Source organism: Solenopsis invicta, chromosome 13 (assembly GCF_016802725.1).
Source record: "Solenopsis invicta isolate M01_SB chromosome 13, UNIL_Sinv_3.0, whole genome shotgun sequence".
Lineage (NCBI taxonomy): Eukaryota > Metazoa > Arthropoda > Insecta > Hymenoptera > Formicidae > Solenopsis > Solenopsis invicta.
Window position 1 is genome coordinate 14224522 of NC_052676.1, and position 19260 is coordinate 14243781.

Genomic DNA, 19260 nt, shown 5'->3' on the forward strand with positions numbered 1-19260 from the left:
TTTGAAAATTTAGATACGTTGCCTTTATATGTTATCTATTTCAAATAACTTATATACATGGTGCGTTCCATAAGTAATGCGACCAAATTCATAAAAAACTATTTATTGAATATATTTGTACCAATGGTTAGAAATCTTCAAAATAGCACCCTCCCGCATCGATACATTTTTGGAGGCGATGCTTCCAGGCCTGGAAGGCATCCTGAAAGGCCTTCTCCGGGATGTCCTTTAGAGCCGATGTCACATGTGCCTGGATGTTTGTAATTGTGCCCCAATGTTTTCCTTTCAGGCCTTGTTTTAAACGAGGAAACAAAAAAAAGTCTGCGGGTGCCAGGTCGGGACTGTAGGGAGGCTGGGAAACAATGGGGTGTGGGTCTTGGCCAGGAAATCGTTGACAACGAAGGCGCTGTGGCTTGGCGCGTTGTCATGATGCAGCTTCCACGCGTTCTTGATGTCGCTTCGGCAACGTGTGACCCTTTTTTTCAATTTTTTTAGCACTTCCAAGTAGAAAGCTGCGTTCACAGTGGTCCCTGTAGGTACGAATTCATGGTGAACAATGCCTCTGACGTCAAAGAAGACAATGAGCATGGTTTTGATTCTGGATTTGCTCATGCGTGCCTTCTTGGGGCGGGGCGACGATGGAGTGTGCCACTCTGAACTCTGTCTTTTTGTCTCCGGGTCGTACTCAAAAATCCACGACTCATCACCGGTGATAACTGAGTTTAAAAAATTAGGATCATTTTCACACATTTCCAAGAGTTCTTGGCATCGAAGCACTCGCATGTTCTTTTGTTCGTCGGTCAACACTTTAGGGACCAGTTTGGCGCACACCTTTTTCATGTTTAAATCGTCGGTTACAATACGAAAAACTGTTGTTTTCGTAATGTTAAGAGTTTCTGCTATCAATTGAAGGCTCAACCGTCTGTCAAAATTTAAACAATCACGCACACGCGTCACATTTTCGTCAATTCGGGAGGTTGATGGACGTCCAATGCGGGGTTCGTCGGTGACTTCCTCTCGGCCCTCCTTGAACGACTTGTGCCATCGGAAAACTTGTGATTTTGACAAGCAATCACTCCCAAAGGCCTGCTGAATTAATGGCAACGTTTCGGTGGCGGACTTTCCAAGTTTAACGCAGAATTTGATAGCGTAACGTTGCTCCACAGTACGATCCATCGCGCCGTGTTACGTTAACCTCAAACGCGGTTCACGGGAATGCACGTCCTGACTCTCCTGCTGCTCGGAAGCGACCGAGACCGGGCGCATTTTGAAGCTAACACTCCCCTCCACCTTTCCCAACAGGTTAGAACACGCTGCGGTGTATCGTCGCGTCAGGAAAAAATTGGTCGCATTACTTATGGAACGCACCATGTATTATTGTTATTATTACCTATTTATTATTTCAAATATTATTACTTGAATTCAAATTTCCTTCAAATTAAATTTAAATTAAAATTTAGAAAATAATATTAAATTAAATTTTCTATTTTAGAAATTTGCACTATATTAATATCCTCAAGATAAATAAATACATTTATTTAAAAAAAAAGAAAAAAAATATTGCACACATCCGGGAGCGAACCCGGATCTTACGATTGTGAAGCAAGCACCTAATGCACGGAGCCGACTGCACTGGTTGCGAGAACAATTACCGGGAAGGCTCATATGCCACGCCGCGGTATGGCCAATTTTTACAAATTTATTATTTCGAAACGAAGGCCTATTCGATGAAACGCCGGGAGACGTAAACTTTTTTTTCGTCTCCAGAATAACTAAAAAAATTGGGATTAAAATCCCAGGGTCTCTCACCTGGTCTTCCCCTTGTAAGTCTAATTTTCTCATATTCTCCAAAAACAAAGAAGTTCAGGATTCTAACGTCTCTTTTAAAATACAAAATTCAGAAATTCCAAGAGTTAAATACGTCAGATTCTTAGGCTTCTGGCTAGATAAAAAGCTTACTCGCAAAATACATTACCAATTTTTAGTTAGCAAATGTCGTAAGCTAGTGGACATTATTTCAGCCTTGATCAGAGTTTAATGGGGATCACATTCTCAGCTTCTAATAAATATATATCGAGCCATAATCCGAAGCGTATGGATGTCAGATATATCAATATGAGGATACTCAACAGTATTTTTAAACATTTGCCGTCTGCAGTACAAAGCTATTAGAGTTGCACTAGGCTGTAGGGGCTTCACACTAATCAACGTTATGCTAAGTGAAGCCGGGGAACCAACTTCGGTCGCTAGATTCCGGCGGGTTCCGATAGCGCACATCCCGATAGCACACAAACCACTCACAATGGCAGATGGCTAGAGATTTTCCGTAGATTTGGTTAGATAAGTCAAGATGATTGGTTGGTGGGCTATCGGGATGTGCGCTATCGGAACCCTCCCGCTAGATTCGATTTTCTAACCATCAAGTTCATTATAAACAGCCTATCAAGAGACTGCAATCCAGTAACCAATGCACTCACAGATCTCATGTGTGCGGCTCGTTCCCCAGAAGCACGTGCTCATATCATAAAAATGTTTTCATTATTTAAATTCTACATCTTGTTTAAACATGGTGCTAACATTATATATAAAAGTGTCACACCTTCAGAATATGATCAACCTCTCAAATCAAAAACCTTTATATCAAATATCAACACCTCCTTGAAAATATCTATTCCAAATTCTCGCGAGGCTTCCAGCAATCTAATTCAACAAACTTTCAAAATGCATACAGAAAAAATTTTTGTCGAGGACACTGGAGCCCTTTATACAGATGGATCTAAGCTGGATAATGGAGTTAGTGTGGGTGACAGTATCTATATTCCCCATCTTAGCCGTAGCATTTTATACAAGCTGCCTCTTGACGCCTCGGTATTCTCTGCTGAGGCACTCGCAATCTTGAAAGCAATCAGCATCATCCTATTAATAAAACTGAAAAAAACAATAATTTTTACAGACTCTCAGCGTATTACTTGCCCTGCGCAAAACTTCTACCAAAAAAGAGAGGTACCTTATCACTAGAATCAGGAAAAAGCTACATCAAATACACCTGGATAATTCTTCAGAAATATTGATATTCTGGACTCCAGCGCACCACGGAATTGATGGTAACAAACGTGCTGATCAGGCAGCCAAAGATGCCGCAAAAAAGGGTCTTAGGATCCCGTTTCAAGTCTCACACACAGATGTTTACTCATATGCCACAAATTTCAAAGACAGAAAATTCAAGGGAGAATGCGGCGCAAGACAAGTGTTCTGCACGCTCAAGAATATCAGTTATATCTACGCAAGAGGGCATGGTTTCATGGAAAATTCTTTAAGTTAAAAAGAAAGGAAATAATGATCGTCAATCGCATTCAGAATAACCATTACAACCTCGTTTATAGTTTATGGAGAAAAAATATGACGCCATCACCAACAAAGAGGCAATCGCCCAAAGAGGCAATCAGGATATCAACCACTGCCTGTTTTTCTGCCCCCTTACTCGCCAATATGTAGATCCTCTTTTTTCCTATATAAGAGATGTATATAATCTTTCAGAGTTCAATATCTTTCCCGTTCTTCAACATCCTTTACCTAAGCTGTGCCGTTTACTGTGGCAGTTCTTTAAACTCTGTAATACTCTGTTATAACTCAGCATTCTTATAACAATCGCTTTGACTCAGACATGCAGAATCGCTTTAACTGAAACAATCCAGAACGTCATTTATATAACTCCTCTGATTCATGGTGACAAAACCTTGGCCCTGCGAGAACTTTATACCGAGACAGTACTTCACGGGACCCAGATTTTAACGTCGAAACACGTCGACAAGTGTCGGAACAGATTCGCTACGATCTGTTCTTCTTTGGAGACCACTAAAATGTCGTCCACATACACTACGGCTAAGAGGGAGTCTTTCCCTTGCCCAAGGTGAACACGCACGGATCCGAGATCGATTGGGAGAATCCGAATTCTTTGAAGACTCCGCTCAATTTTACGTGTCATCGCCTTTCCACCTGGCGTAGTCCGTATAGAGATTTGCGTAGGAGAAGCACGTTTTCCTCGTCGGCCAATTCCTCGAGCATTTTCTCCGCTTTCTTCCGAATGCCACAGTCTTTCCTACCAGAGCGAACAATTTCTTCCAGGTAGTCTTCAATATTCTCAGAAACCTTCATGAATATATCCTCTTCCAACTCGCCATTTAGGTAAGCGGTGGTGACGTCAAAATGATGTAGTGTTAATCTGAACTGAGCTGCGAGTACTGACATGGCACGTATAGAGCTTATCTTGGCCACTGGCGCGAAAGTGTCGCAAAAATCTACTCCAGGCCTTTGCGCGTATTCCTTCGCTACGAGTCAAGACTTTTTTCGCTACAGTGTTCCGTAGCTGTTGTGCTTGTTCCGGAGAACGAAACGACAGCCGATGAGTTTTCTATCCTTCGGACGTTGGATGTATCGTTTTTCAGTAACGACTTGACGTCCGATACTATGGCTTCGAGCCATTTGTCCGCATTTGGTCCCTGCATCGCCGCGTTGATTGGAATTTCCGCCGAGTAAGCAAGCTCTGTATTCTTATCTACAAGTGCAGCCTCGTGATACTGCTTCCTTGGTCTTCCCCTGAGTCCAGTCCTTATTAATTTCGGTCTCTCTGGGTCTCTTTTTGGCGGATTCGCGTCTCCAGCATCGTCTCCAGGCGCGTTTTTTTCGTCCCCATTTGATGCGTTTATTAGTTCTAATTTGATCTTTATTTCCTCTTTTTTTCATCTAGTGCACACGTTTATTAGACATCTTATAGACGTCTAATAAACACGTCTATTAGACCTGTCTATTAGACATCTAAAAGATAACATTTCGACGTCTATCTAGGTACGTCTATAGACTTATTTTTAGACGGTCAAATAGACGTTTAATAGACGTTTATTCGATCTTGCGTTTCTCTCTGGGTTAACGTCAGCGCGGGATCTGTCAAGTACTAGGAATTTTAACCCTTGTGTACGCACCCAACTTTACCAACGTTCGGACGCACCCGGGTACCCCGATGCCCACCTCTCATTTTTTCAATTTTTTCAATATTTATGCAATTGAAATGGTTTCCTTAACGTTTATCTCAGTAAATAGTCATAGTCACTCCCGTTTATCCGCGCTTGCTTGAATTTCTTCACGTTGACATTCAGAGCACTGGACAGAAATCACATTGCGTCAATACCTGCGAAGCCCATCGCAATGCTTTGTTTTAATTAGACAGTCGGATTCTCTTAGTCCGTGTCAGTTCTGAGCTGAGCATTGAATGGCGATCGAAGAGGATGACCACGACAGCTCGCACTGCTTTAGAAGCCTTGCAGCAAGGAAGATCCGCGGGAGGCCAAGGCACGGGACCGAGCTCCAATCCCACATTTGGCTCCAAAACGCCGAGCGTTTATCTCGTCCAGGCCCGGTATGTCAGCCAGACCCGCTTCTCGATCAAGCCTGACGTGTCCCGCTCCTCAGAGCCAATTCTTATTTCGAAATTACGGATCCAATTTGCCGACTTCTTTTACCTACATTAGTCTATCGACTAGAAACTCTTTAGCTTGGAGACTTGCTGCAGATATGGGTACGAACTGATGCGACATCTTCACATGGCCCTCTCCTGGATTTTCAAAGTTCGAGAAAAAGATTCGGACACTGCAATTACGGTGCTCTTCGCGTTCCATCTCCCTGCTAAAGGTTTCTAGGGAACTCGAACGTTTATACAGAAAAGAAAACTCTTTCCGGGTTCCGGAATAGGAACCGAATTCTCTTTCGCCTGACGGGAGGATATACGGATGGACATTGCGGCTACGCCCATTATCTCTTTTATTAGGCGACGACTTCTAACAATTGTTTGTGGAATTATTCAATTAATAGCCCGCCTTTTTTTATTGGCGCTAATATGCCAATACACGATAGTTAACAATTGTTCGTGGAATTATTCAATTAGTAGCCCGCCTTTTTTTTAGTGGTGCTAATATGCCAATACACAATAGCTAACAATTGTTATAAAGCATTTTTACTTTTGAGAACTTTTAAAGTTTTTCAAGGTATATTTTAGCACTTAATTACACTTCCTTATTGTTTTTAAACTTGTGCGTATTATCACACAAATGTATGTACAGTCAAATGTTTTTTCATAATTATTATAATTGAACGCCGGACACATTGAAAATGAGCTATTGCAGGTTAAAACTCTTGTGTATCTAAACATGTTAATATTTGTTAATATAAACAATATTTAGCACGAAGATCTTACCATCTTGTATACTTTTTTTGATCATTAATATTCTTTAAAGATATATCATCTCCATGATGGTGATTATTTTGGCGAGACTGGCTTAATCTATCCGAATCAACGCAGAGAGGAATCGGTAATCGCCTTAGAAGTATGTGAGTTACTTCGTTTACATCGTCGCGATTTTAAACGCCTTTTCGCCACAAATTCAGAATTTTATAACAACTTGGAATATATCGCACGAGAACGTTCAACAAAAATCAAAAAGTTGGAAGAACAAAATTTATATGAAACGACCAAGCAGTAGTTTTATTGTCGCATTTAGAATTTTAATTGTAAGCTCGCTTTCATTTATCGATCGATGTATAACGATTGATTTTTTCCAAAAAGAACTTATTTTTTTAAAAACAAATATATTAAGTATTTCGGCAATAAATTATAAACCATAATAAAATATCGATATTTTTTACTAATTAAATATTTGCATTGTTTTAATGATATCGTTAAGGGTATACTAAAGCTACGGAAATTATCAACATTTTGTAACTAACCATTTTCTTTGAAAGGGCTTTACAGATCACAAAAATCTTTTACACAGTAAAAATATGCACAAAAATTAATTCCGTAAAAATACAAATTATGAGAAATTCTGGAGAAATTATTAAAAATTCACTTACGTTCAGCTCGTGCTATCAGCTGCGGTTTTTACCCTATACTATAAAAGATCTATAGTTCGATCGTACGTTCAAAATAAGACACATGCGGGACTCGTACAACATTCAGAAACTTATAAAATTGCGATCAAAAGCCTAACAAAAAAGACTCCTGATTTACAATTTACGCGTCATGTTTAGGCTAGAGAAGATAAACAATGGCAAGTAGAACAGTAATCATCAGACAGTATGTGACAGATCTTGCGTTAGATTGCGCTAAAATTGAAAAACAAGGACAGATAATATATTCATGAGTACGCTTAACAAAGAACGCTAGCCTATTCCCCTTATTCTTCGTCCTGTATGCGACCTCACGACTCTCTGTCGAAAAAAAATCTGTAGTACCGACGTCGAGAAAGTTTGTCCTTAGGTTTAGCATCCCCTTAACAAATAAAAGTAAAAATTGTATACAATATATATATAAAATATAATTATATAATGTTTCAATTCTAGGTTTTTATTTATTACTTGCAATCTGATTAAATAATAAGTGTAAATATGATTTCGGAAATATTTAACAAAAAGTATGTATAATTATAATACTAGTACTGTATAATACTAGTAATGTAAATACACTAGTATTTACATTGATTAAAATGTGATTTTATTGTGATATATTAATATAATCAAAACACAAAGTATACACGACAGAATTATATAGATTCCAAAATTATCGAAACCTGAAATGTAATTTTCAATTTTCACAATTAAACTCAATGCAATTAGTCTTATTGAAATTATTATTTTTATCAACATATATTTATGTTTATTTCCTCTTGTCACTACTCTTACAATAAACGTTCTTTCCTCTATCACAGAAAATTTATAAGTTGTAGACGAACGCGCCTCGTGAATTAGGGTCACCGTCCTTGCATGCTGCATAATTAGTCAATGTGAAATCATATTTAATGGAAGATGGAAAGAGAGGAAAGGGAATTGCAAAAGAAGGGTCACCATCCATGACCCGACATTCCTACACGTCCCTTAAAAAGTTCCATTATTATACAGTCACTAGACTATAAACGATATCTCAGCATATTGTCATATTAAAGCAATTATTTCTGTAATTGTAACATTAATACATTTTTTTATTTATATACAAATATATAATACTATATATTTCGAAGAGAATCGAATGATGTTTTTGTAATAATTGGTAAGTCCAGATATTCACATTTTTGTCATACTGTGATTAAAGAATTACTTTCATATTTCTTTATAACTTTATGACATCGATTTATCTCTAAGAAAATAAGAAAAAAAAAGAACTGTTGCAATAAATTCTTCCCAATTTTTTTAGAATGAAAATGGTTGTCATATTCAGATGCGAATTAGCATTTTTTATTATTAAATTGATTTTTAATTTAATAAATGTGATGTTATTAATTCTTGTTTAACTTTGAATTGTGTTATGACCAAAAAATCTATTCGGCGCGCAGTTTGTTGAACTTTAAAAGGTATATAAAATCACAAAATAAATATGTCAGCATTAAGATTTAGCTGTAACTCTTAAGGCATTTTGTTTATACTGTGTTTTCACATTATTGGTCAAATAAATTCTCTTTTAAAAAAAAAAATTGTTTTGTACTAATTTTATTTGTTTATATGTAGAATAGAAGTATTTAATACATACCAATTATTCAAATACCTCATCACTTTCTTTCTTATTATCTATAAACATGCAATAGTAAAATTAAAATAAATATCAATTTACTTAAATGGTGTCTCGTACATTATATCACAAAAATTAATTAATTTGTTTTTGACGTTAAAACATTAAATATATGATAGTGAGTATTTTAAATATGCTATAATTCTAACTATAATTTCCACTATTAAAAAATTAGTACCAATTAAAAAATATAACATGAAATATTTTAAGTAGTATAATTTTAACTTTTTTCTAATATTACATTTTATTGTTTAATATTATTTTGAAATTTAAGTAATTTATATTATCAACAATTATATGTATTGAAAATGTATACATTTTAACATGGAACAGTATGTTGATAGTGTTAATCATTTATATTGAATGGTTAATGCAATAATTGTTTCAATTAATTTAATTTTTTAATTAAGTTAGCTTTTATTAATTAATTCTAGTAATTACATTTAATTAAATTGAAAACAACTTTTAAGGTTATATAGTTAATTATTCCCAAATGCTCTAAAGAAATTATAGTTTCCGACTTATCATCTGGATCACCAAGGCGTGTCCCTATGATGTATGAAAGGCGCGAATAGCAATCAATCAGTCGAAACAGGCAAATCAATCAAATAGATGAATAACCTTAGATCGATAAACTTCATAACTTAAAAGAAATGAACATTACTTTTCCAAGAAACCGGCAAATGGTTATCACGGAGCGCGTACTTATTTCTTTGTAAAGCAAGCGATCGAAGACGCGATTAGGATGGGCTAGTCTACTACCATCACTGGAATAAGTCAGTCCGATTTAACGAGAATATAGTATGTATATATACATATATATATATAGGGCAAAGGCTCTGTTTCCGTTTCCCACTGGCCTACTAAAATCGACGTATGCTCGCTCGAAATAGCATCGCCATTTGAAAAGCACTAGCTAGGCGCTCCAGTGAATTAGGAACGACGGCAAAAGCGAAAGAGCTAGATAAAAAGAACACATTATGTATGTACTAAATCGACGCGACCCGGAAATCACGACTGATCAATATTAAATGAATAAATCGAATGCTGACCTTTATCGGACTTAACAGCTATTTATTATGTCGAACATATAGAAAGAATTGCTTCCAATAAATACGATCCTCTGAAATAATAACAGCATAATGACTGAGAATATTATGCTCTTATCAATAAGATCTAAATAAAATGCTAAAAATATCAATTAATATTTATAATAATAATAATAATAATAATATTTTATGGATATATAATTAACGCGCAAATAATTCTTGTTTTTATTTTGTATATAAGATATATATATATATATATATATATGTATACCCAAATAGAACAAGTCAAAATGGCATAAAAATGAATCGTGATTGAACAAAAAGTAACTTTTAATAATTATTTTAAAATCATTTTGACATCATTGTGTAATATATATATGTATATATATATATAATATTTTGTATATAAGATATATATATATATATATATATATGTATACCCAAATAGAACAAGTCAAAATGGCATAAAAATGAATCGTGATTGAACAAAAAGTAACTTTTAATAATTATTTTAAAATCATTTTGACATCATTGTGTAATATATATATGTATATATATATATAATATTTTTTTATTATGCTTAAGTATTTATACGCAGAACATTTCAATGCAAATTTTTTAATTTTACATTCACAGATTCTTTGAACACATCTTTTTTTAGTGAAATTGTTGAGGCATCAACAATTTTGAATATATAAAACGAAATAGAACTTCCTATATAACACCAATTATTGTGGAAAGTTTTTGCGCTTTTAATTTTTCATATTTCATGTGAATGTCAATATTTCTGAAAGGATTTTACAAAATGTTATGTGAAATTTTGCAACATAAATGTTATTAAAACCTTGTGGTATAAAATATTGCAATAAAAATATTTTTAAAATTTATCATGTGCAGTAAATTTTCAAGTTAAATTTTTAAAAATTTGTTTTGCTTTCGCGAAACTGACTAAACAAGCAAAAATTTTTGAAATCCATTTGTGACAAGTTGCTTTCCATTGAATGAAAATTTTTTAAGTTTGCTCGCTATTTATATATGTCTTATATAATTGGCGTCTTATATACTATACGATACACTGGGTTACTATAGGTTACATAATGTATCAGTACTTTAAATAGCAAATAACATTTGTCGTAATGTTTAAAGTTTACTTTTTTTGAGTTTGAAAAGTTAATTTGATATGTTCAAGAAAAAGTTGATGAATGTTATCCAAATAAAAATTAAAGTTTAAATTTTTGTTTTTTGTAGTAAGTTATTTTATGTAGTAAAAATATAAAAAGGTTACACAGATAAAATATTATTATTTTATATCTTGTACATTCGATGCCAAAATTAAAACATCACCTATTTTGACTTTTAAAAAAGAGGCAAAATTCAAATTTCACAAGTAATTATTTTTGAAAATGCAAGTACAAATTATTTAACAATGTCTAGATACCTAGACACATAGACCACACCTAGATACCTTATTTATTGTTGTTTTAATGTCAAAATGACAAATAACAGCATTTTGCTACCTGACTACATTTGTATTATATATATATATCATACAATGAGAAAGAGTTCTTTAATGATAATTATTTTGACTAATAATAGAGTAGGCGAGGGTAATATAGCACTCATTTTTATTTTATTATATAACTTTGTTATATAATCAATATTTTATATTAAAATTTAAATGATTATGTTCGTCAAAGTGTTATTTAACAGATTCTAGACTCAAAATAAATAAATATTTGTTAATGAGGACGTGATTTATAAAAATGTGACGCACTGCATAATTAGTGAAAGAAAAAAAGTGGCGGTAACATGCAATGGCTGGCCTAAAAATAATTAAAAAAAATAATTTAGTTTAAAAAAAAACAGTATTTTGTTACAAAATTATTTTTACCCAGATAGCAAGTTTTCGGCATATTGCTTTTAATTTGATAAAAGTGCATTGCTAAGTTGTTGTCTTTAATTGAGGAAAGCAGCTTAAGCTTTTGTTTATAATATTGCCGGTAGCGCATGCCACATATGCAACTTTATAACAAATTGTTGAAAATGAACTTATATTAATAAGTTCTGTACGTTATTGCCCTTCAATTGTCTAGGAAACAGTCTCTTTCTTGTTGCCTTCAGGTTGCCCTATACAAAGAGATTAACGCCTTTATTACAGCAGTGTAATTGCAACCGAAGGAAAATTTGTAGTAGTATTTCTCTTTTTAAGCTAGGAATACATTGCTAACGGAATAATTTTTTATCGTTTAGAATTTTCCTGACTTAAAATTTTCCTGCATTCAAAAACTTTAAAGATGTTATAGGATGAAATTAAAAATATTATTTTATTCCTGTTTAACATTAAACAACAAACATAAAATAATATCTCTAATGTTTCTGAACATTACCCTTTAAAGTAACAATCAATTTATTTATAGAGAAGAAATATTTTGATATGAAAATTTTGTTTAAAAAACCATATTAACATAATAACTTTGAGTTATGCAGAGTTAAACAAGTAGTTGTTTAACTCTGCATAACTCAAAGTGTGCACAGCCGAATAAAAAGTTAAATTACAAAAATACACTCAAATGTACAAATAATTGTGTGATAATTCGCTCAAGTTTAAAAACAATGAGGAAGTATGTGTAATCAAGTGCTAAGATGTACCTTGAAAAAGTTTAGAAGTGCTCAAAAGTAAAAATGTCGTATAACAATTGTTAGCTATACTATTATGTATTAGTATATATTAGCGTCATTAGAAAACGGCGGGCTACTAGGTGAATAATTCTATAAACAATTATTAGAATCCATCACTTAATAACGGAAATAATACTGGAAGCCACAATATCCATAGTAGCCTATTCTCCTCTAATAAGTCTCGGTCTACAATTAATATTGTAAGCCTTAAGCCGTAAGAAATTGACCAACTATGGTTCATTATTTTCTTCATATTCAACTATTATTGGTCAATTTCTTACGGCTTAAGGCTTACTACATCTATTGTAGACCGAGACTAAAAGGTATAATATAAATACGTCGTATGATAGATAAATAAAGGACATCACTAATTGCGATTACTAATGACTATAGTACGTCATTAATTCGGAAAAATAAAGGATCTTACATTAATTAGTAAAAAAACGACATCGAAAATAGATAACCTGTAGCGGGATTCTGTAACTCCTTAGCGACGATTCTTATATTTGATCTAATTTGATTATATGAGGAACAGTTTTGATTTACAAAATCTTTATCAGTCTCTAAATAATTAATTAAATCGAATTTTAGCAAATCGAATTTTTCAATCTACATTATTTTAGTTAAACAATAAATATTATTATAAATAGAAGAACTCATCAAACCAATTTTCTAAAACAGACACAGATTTTTTCAGTTGCAATCACGTTACTATAATGGAGACACTAAACTTTTCGTATAGGATAACTTGAAGATAACAGAAAGGAAACTATTTCCGAGGCAACTTGAGGACAATACCGTACGAAACTTACTAATATATAATTTTCAACAACTTGTTATAAAGTCGCATACCATGGCATGCGTTACCAGCAATATCATAAGCAAAATCGGAAGCCATTTTCCTCAGTAAAGCTGATCAGCAATGCATTTTTATCAAATTAATAGCAATATGCGGGAAATTCGCTATCTGGATGGTATTGCCGTATACACAAGGGCAAATGAATAAATACCCGTGTTAACTAGTAACGAAAGCACAAGTTTATCACAAAATTTTTTTTTTTTTTTTAAAGTAATCCACTTTTAGGAGGATACACTTTGTCCAATGTTCCTGCCATTTTTTTAACCTCTCTGAAAAATACAATTTGCTGAATTCTGCAAAATAGGTCTCTGTTTCGGCGATAATCTCCTCATTTGACGTGAATCTCTTTCCATCAAGCAATTTTTTTAAGATTAAAAACAAAAAGTCGCAGAAAACCAAATCCGGAGAGTACGATGAATGCGGCAGCAATTTGTAGCGCAATTCGACCAATTTGGTTGTGCCAACTGCAGAGGAGTGAGCCGGTGCATGGTGTCGTGGTGGAACAAAATTTTTTTGCGCCAAATGAGACTGTTTTTCCTTTAATTCAACATCGAATCGGTCCATTAAATCGGTATAGCACTGTTCGGTGACAGTTTTTCCGTTCTCTAAATAGTCGATAAAGATCACACCTTGCGCATTTCAAAAAATATGTGATCATCACCTTTCCAGTCGATGAGACCATCTTTTTTGGAGCACGTAGCTGGGTGAAGTCTACTGTTTTGAGTGTTTCTTAGTTTCCGGCGTGTAATGAGGAATCCATGTTTCATCAACGGTTACGTCTCGACGTAAAAGCTCCTGAGGATTGCGCTTGAAACAGCTCCAAACACTACGCTTCGAAATTGACAGCCACATCCTCTTGTTGTCTGTGAGCAATCACGGCATCCATCGAGTCGACAATTTTCATTCCCAAATTATCATGCAAAATATTGACTGCCGTTCCGTATGACACGGTCTCTGCTACTTCACGCACTTTCGTTCGATAATCAACGAGAATCATGTCGTGGATTTTTTCAACGATTTCTTCAGTAACCATGTTGACCTGGGAGTTTCTCATTAAAAACAGACGAATAACCACGTTTAAATTCGATGAACCAATATCTGACGATTGTCATAGATAATGAAGGTTCCCATAGACGACATCCAACTTTGTTCTTAATTTCTTCGCACGTTTTTCCATCCAAAAATTAAAAGCAAATCACGGATCGATATTGCTTTTTTTCCATTATGTCAAAAAATACCAAACATGCTCATTACGAATTGTTGTCAAATCAAAATTATTGCATAAATCACTCTGAAATTTTGTATGTCGTCGTTTAAAAGATGGTAGTACACGATGGTAATGCCAACGTGCATCAGTAACACCGCCTGTCTTCAAGCACGGGTACTTATTGGCTTGTCCTTGTAATTATCGTTTAAATATAAATTCAACCAAGTAATTATCATAATGAAAACGTTTAATTCCATAACGTGGAACTACACGTCGAATGTCACGTCAAAGACATTTGTTATTTTGTATGTGCCTTCCTATATCACGATCCACAAAGTTTTCACTATGATTTACAATTTTATGTATATAATTATAAAGTTTTAGTTCTATAGTTTTAAAGACTCGAGAAAAAAACCGGTTTTTTTCCAATTTTTTCGCAGGTTTTTTCGGATTTTTTTTCAAGAGTAGAAAAATTCATTGGAAAAATTCAAAAAGTGTTATAATATGATGGTACTTCATCAGTGTCAAAATTACCTGTTTTACAATATAATTTCTTAACACTAGCTCGCCACACTTATTTTTGAGTCCAAAGTTCGCAATGCTCCGATCCGTGAGACAATTCGATTCTTCGTTTTGTTACTTTCTTTCTAATTAATATTTTAAAGCTTATATTGTAAAAATTAAAAAATATATAATCTAAATACCATGCTTATAAGATAATAACAAGTCGGGAGAATGATTTGAAATAATTAAATTTATAACAACCCAGATAGCAAAACTCAATCTAAAGCAAATCATTGCACAGATTAAATTGCTTGTTAATTGCTATTACGTTGCATTTTATTTAATGCGACGAAAATATTTTAGTCCATTTAGTATTAATATGCTGAGTTTTAAGTCGAGCAAATGTAGAAAAATTATTGAAGTCAATGTGTGATAAGTATATTGCCGTAAGTTGTGTTTAGAACTTGCCATTATTATATTTTGAAAATTGTTTATAGCAATCTGTGAGCAACATGTGAGCAACAATTCCCATTTATAACTTGTAATAAGTATAATGCTGATAAGTTGTTGGAAACTTGCCGGTATTATATTTTAAAAACTATTACAAATATGTTATTGGACCGATAGTGTAACAACACAATAATAGTAAGAAAGCCTTCATCAGTCGTAGCTAGGTCTTAGTGCTTTTTATTTATGTGATTTTATATACTTCTCGGAACTCAACCAGAATGTGCGCCGAATTAATTTTCGGTCATAACACAGCATGTCGAGTAAGAATTAGTAATATCACTGTTTATATTAAATTAATTAATATAATATAGTACTTGATGCTGATTTGCATCTATATACCCATTCCCCCCTGAAAAACTATTGCTGACGTAAGAACGTAATGATAAGAAGATACCCCCTTCTGTTGCTTTGTTGACAACCTGCAATTATTTGGCTATCTGGGAATATACAAGAAAAAGTAAACTATGAAACGAGATTACACTTTAGAAGTTCATCGGATCAGGATATGGTGAATTAGAGTTAAAAATCTGTGTTAATAAGAAATAACCAAAAAATATGGTACTTATAAAGTTAGTTTTTGTCTTCAAGTTTCTGTTCTTAAAATTTTTTTTTCTGTTTATAGTAATATACGTACGAGGGAAACAAAAAGGAAATCACAAAAATAAATAAAAGCAGAATTAATGTATTTTTTAAATAAAATAAAACATATGTTTCTTGATAACTGTTAATATTTAAAATTCTTCACAAAATAATTAACATAAATATTGGCTTACATTAGTCTTTAAATTAGTTGTTAGGATTACATTTGTCCCTAAGATAGTTTGTTTAATAATTAATAATTATTAAACCTCGAGTGATGTAATATTCCAAATATAAACATAAAAAATAGCTCAATATTAATTTCAACGCTTATACGAGTTCTATTTTAATGTCTTATTATACTGTAAAATTAAATAACGTATTATTTACATAGTAAAAACAGCAATTTTTCGCAAAAAAGCAATTTCTCAAAAAGAAACCGGAATTTTTCTGGTTTTTTTTCCAGCGATTTAAAAAAAACCGTTTTTTTAAAGCTATATTTAATTTGCTGTAAGAACGCTAACAGTCATTATGAGTAATAGTATCCAAGTGCAATACGATGATAAATGATTGGTATTAAAGTTTCCGAAGATCGATTCAGAACACGAATAACAAATAGTCAACCTGTATCTCACTCAACAGCACCAAATAGTTTTCTGCTTTCTTTTATATTTTGATTTCAATATTCTTTTAATCATTTAACGCCATTAATTATATCAATTAAAGACTAAACATATTCTCGCTATATCCAACGATGAATTAGTTCTGCAAATTTTAACATCCGACAAGACGTTTAAAAAACAGTGTCGAATTTTTTTATTTTTGTCATTATTAATGTTAAATACAAAAATAGTAAATGTAAAATGTTACAGGAACTAGTAAATATAAAGAATAAAATACGATCACAAAAAAAGGTCATAGAATTTTTTTAAAGATATAATGTATACTTTAATTAACAATATTTAAATTAGAAACGTTTTGACTTAATTTAATCTTCATCAATCTAATTACAAAAAATACTTAATTATAAAGAATTGAAACACTATCAATATTAGAAAAAATAATATAAATTTATCGCAACGAGTAAATGCATATAAAGTGTGTTAATATGTATTATATTACGTTAGCTGTGAAATATTATCGTTGTCTTTGTTGTTGTAGTTTTTCAAATCTTAATATCAATTAAATTCATTGAAATCGTATATTGTCCATTTTTTCAATGAATGTATAATTTTTTCCAGAAGCAAACAAAAAGTTCCAGATTGTTGTTTCCAGGTATTTGTTTAAATAGGTTCTCAAAATATTAATCAAAGCCTAAAATTTTATTTTTACATTTATTATATGTCCGAAGAAAATTATATTTATACGATAAACAATTTGAAAAGATTTTTTTCTAAAAATTTAATTTAGGACTCGTTTTTTTTAAACTTTCCAAGTTATTTAAAAATGGCAATAATCTTCATATAACCTTGAAAAATCTGAACAATTTTTATTTGAAATATTTTTGCTGAACTTTCGACTAGATTATTTAAAACATTTTATCTATAGTATATTTAAATAATAAAAAGTAGGTAGACGTTATTAATCATCAATAATTTTAGACAATAATGTTGAATCTTTTTTAAGTTTTTTTAGAATGTACACGAATTATATTTTAAATTCACGCATGATAAGAACGTAGATTTATGGTCTTTCCACAGGCAGATGATGCGGATGATTTAATTTCACCTGCTTGTCTTGGAGCTACTGTTTCAGAGGAGCCTTGAAAGCGAACGCATCTGTGTGTCGCCAAAAATATTGCCTTGAGCCTCGCAAGCAACGCTCGACGTGACTCCCATGCAAATTTACTCACGCACATGATGCACATTAACGTACGCAATAGCCGCTGCAGCTATACCATGGATATTTTTGAATGTTGCATCAACGCCACGCAATGTTGCACGGAACAACAGAACTGTTACGCAAGATAGTACATGCGTTCCTGCTGTCCTCTTCGCTCTTTCGTGACATGAATCAAACGCGTATATGTGATGCGTTTCTCTACAGTATCTACACACAATGACAAATTCTCTATATTATGATTCACCGCGACGTCAAGGCCAAAACAAGGAAACACTCCCACAGAAGCTATGTCATAAGAGATTTGCATAAAATAAATTGTACACATATGCAACGCGTAAACATGATTTCGAATACATTAATATATCTGATTAATATATTGAGAATGTATGTGTCACATCTCAAAGCATTACCAAAAATGTAAAAATTTTATAGACTGTTTTATTATTTTATTTGAATATTTATGTTAAATTTAAACACAATTTGTCTTTTTAATTTAAAAGTTATTTGATTTTTTCTCTACTTTTGATTCTTAAAATCAATAAAATTCTGATATATACTCGTGAAAGTTACACTCACGGATCCATTTACTCATTTAAAAGTTACCTAAAACTGCAACAAAATATAGTTGTTTACGTGCGTCACATTTTTATAAGTTCTAAGTAATAAATCTTTCATTACTTTGAGTCTAGAATCTGTTACCCAACACTTTGACAAATATAAACGTTTCAACTTCAATATATAAAATGTTAATTATTAACAAAGTTATTCAATAAAATGAAAATAGATGCCATATTATCCTCTTCTGCTCTACGTAGACTAACAATTAGTAGGGAACTCTGAAGAACTTCTGCAGAGATTCTCTTGACAGCTGATTTGTTCCGTGAGACAGGACTACGAACTGTCTGCTTATTATTATTGAGACAGCTCCACATCCAACATAGAACAGAATAAGAGAAGTCATTCTAATTTATATTTCAAAATTTGTATATTGTAAAAATTAAAAAAATATATAATATAAATACCATGCTCATAAGATAATAACAGGTCGAGAAAATTATTTGAAATAATTAAATTTATAGCAATATACAGGAAAAAGTAAACTATGAAACGAGATTATACTTTAGGAGTTCACCGGATCAGGATATGGTGAGCTAGAGTTAAAAATCTATGTTAATGAGAAATAACTAGAAAGTGGTCCGTAAAATAGAGACTAATATTATTATATAGTTTCTGTCTTCAAGTTTCTATCCTTAAAGTTTTTTCTTTCTATTTATAATAATACATATAAATACGAGGGAAACAAAAAGCAAACCACAAAAATAAATAAAAGCAGAATTAATATATTTTTTAAATAAAATAAAACGTATGCTTCTTTACAATCGGTAATATTTAAAATTCTTCACAAAATAATTAACATAAA

General features: G+C 32.7%; 1 protein-coding gene across 1 annotated transcript; it reads right to left on the minus strand.

Moving 5' to 3' along the window:
* Positions 1-297: 297 nt before the first annotated feature.
* Positions 298-1176, minus strand: LOC120359356 (protein GVQW3-like). Its single transcript, XM_039456501.1, has one exon. It carries the CDS (start codon positions 1174-1176, stop codon positions 298-300), a length of 879 nt encoding a protein of 292 aa, XP_039312435.1.
* Between the last annotated feature and the right edge of the window lie 18084 nt (positions 1177-19260).

What these genes read in the sequence shown, in the direction of transcription:
- LOC120359356 (XM_039456501.1), bottom strand. Translation starts at nt 1,176, where the DNA reads ATGGATCGTACTGTGGAGCAACGTTACGCTATCAAATTCTGCGTTAAA.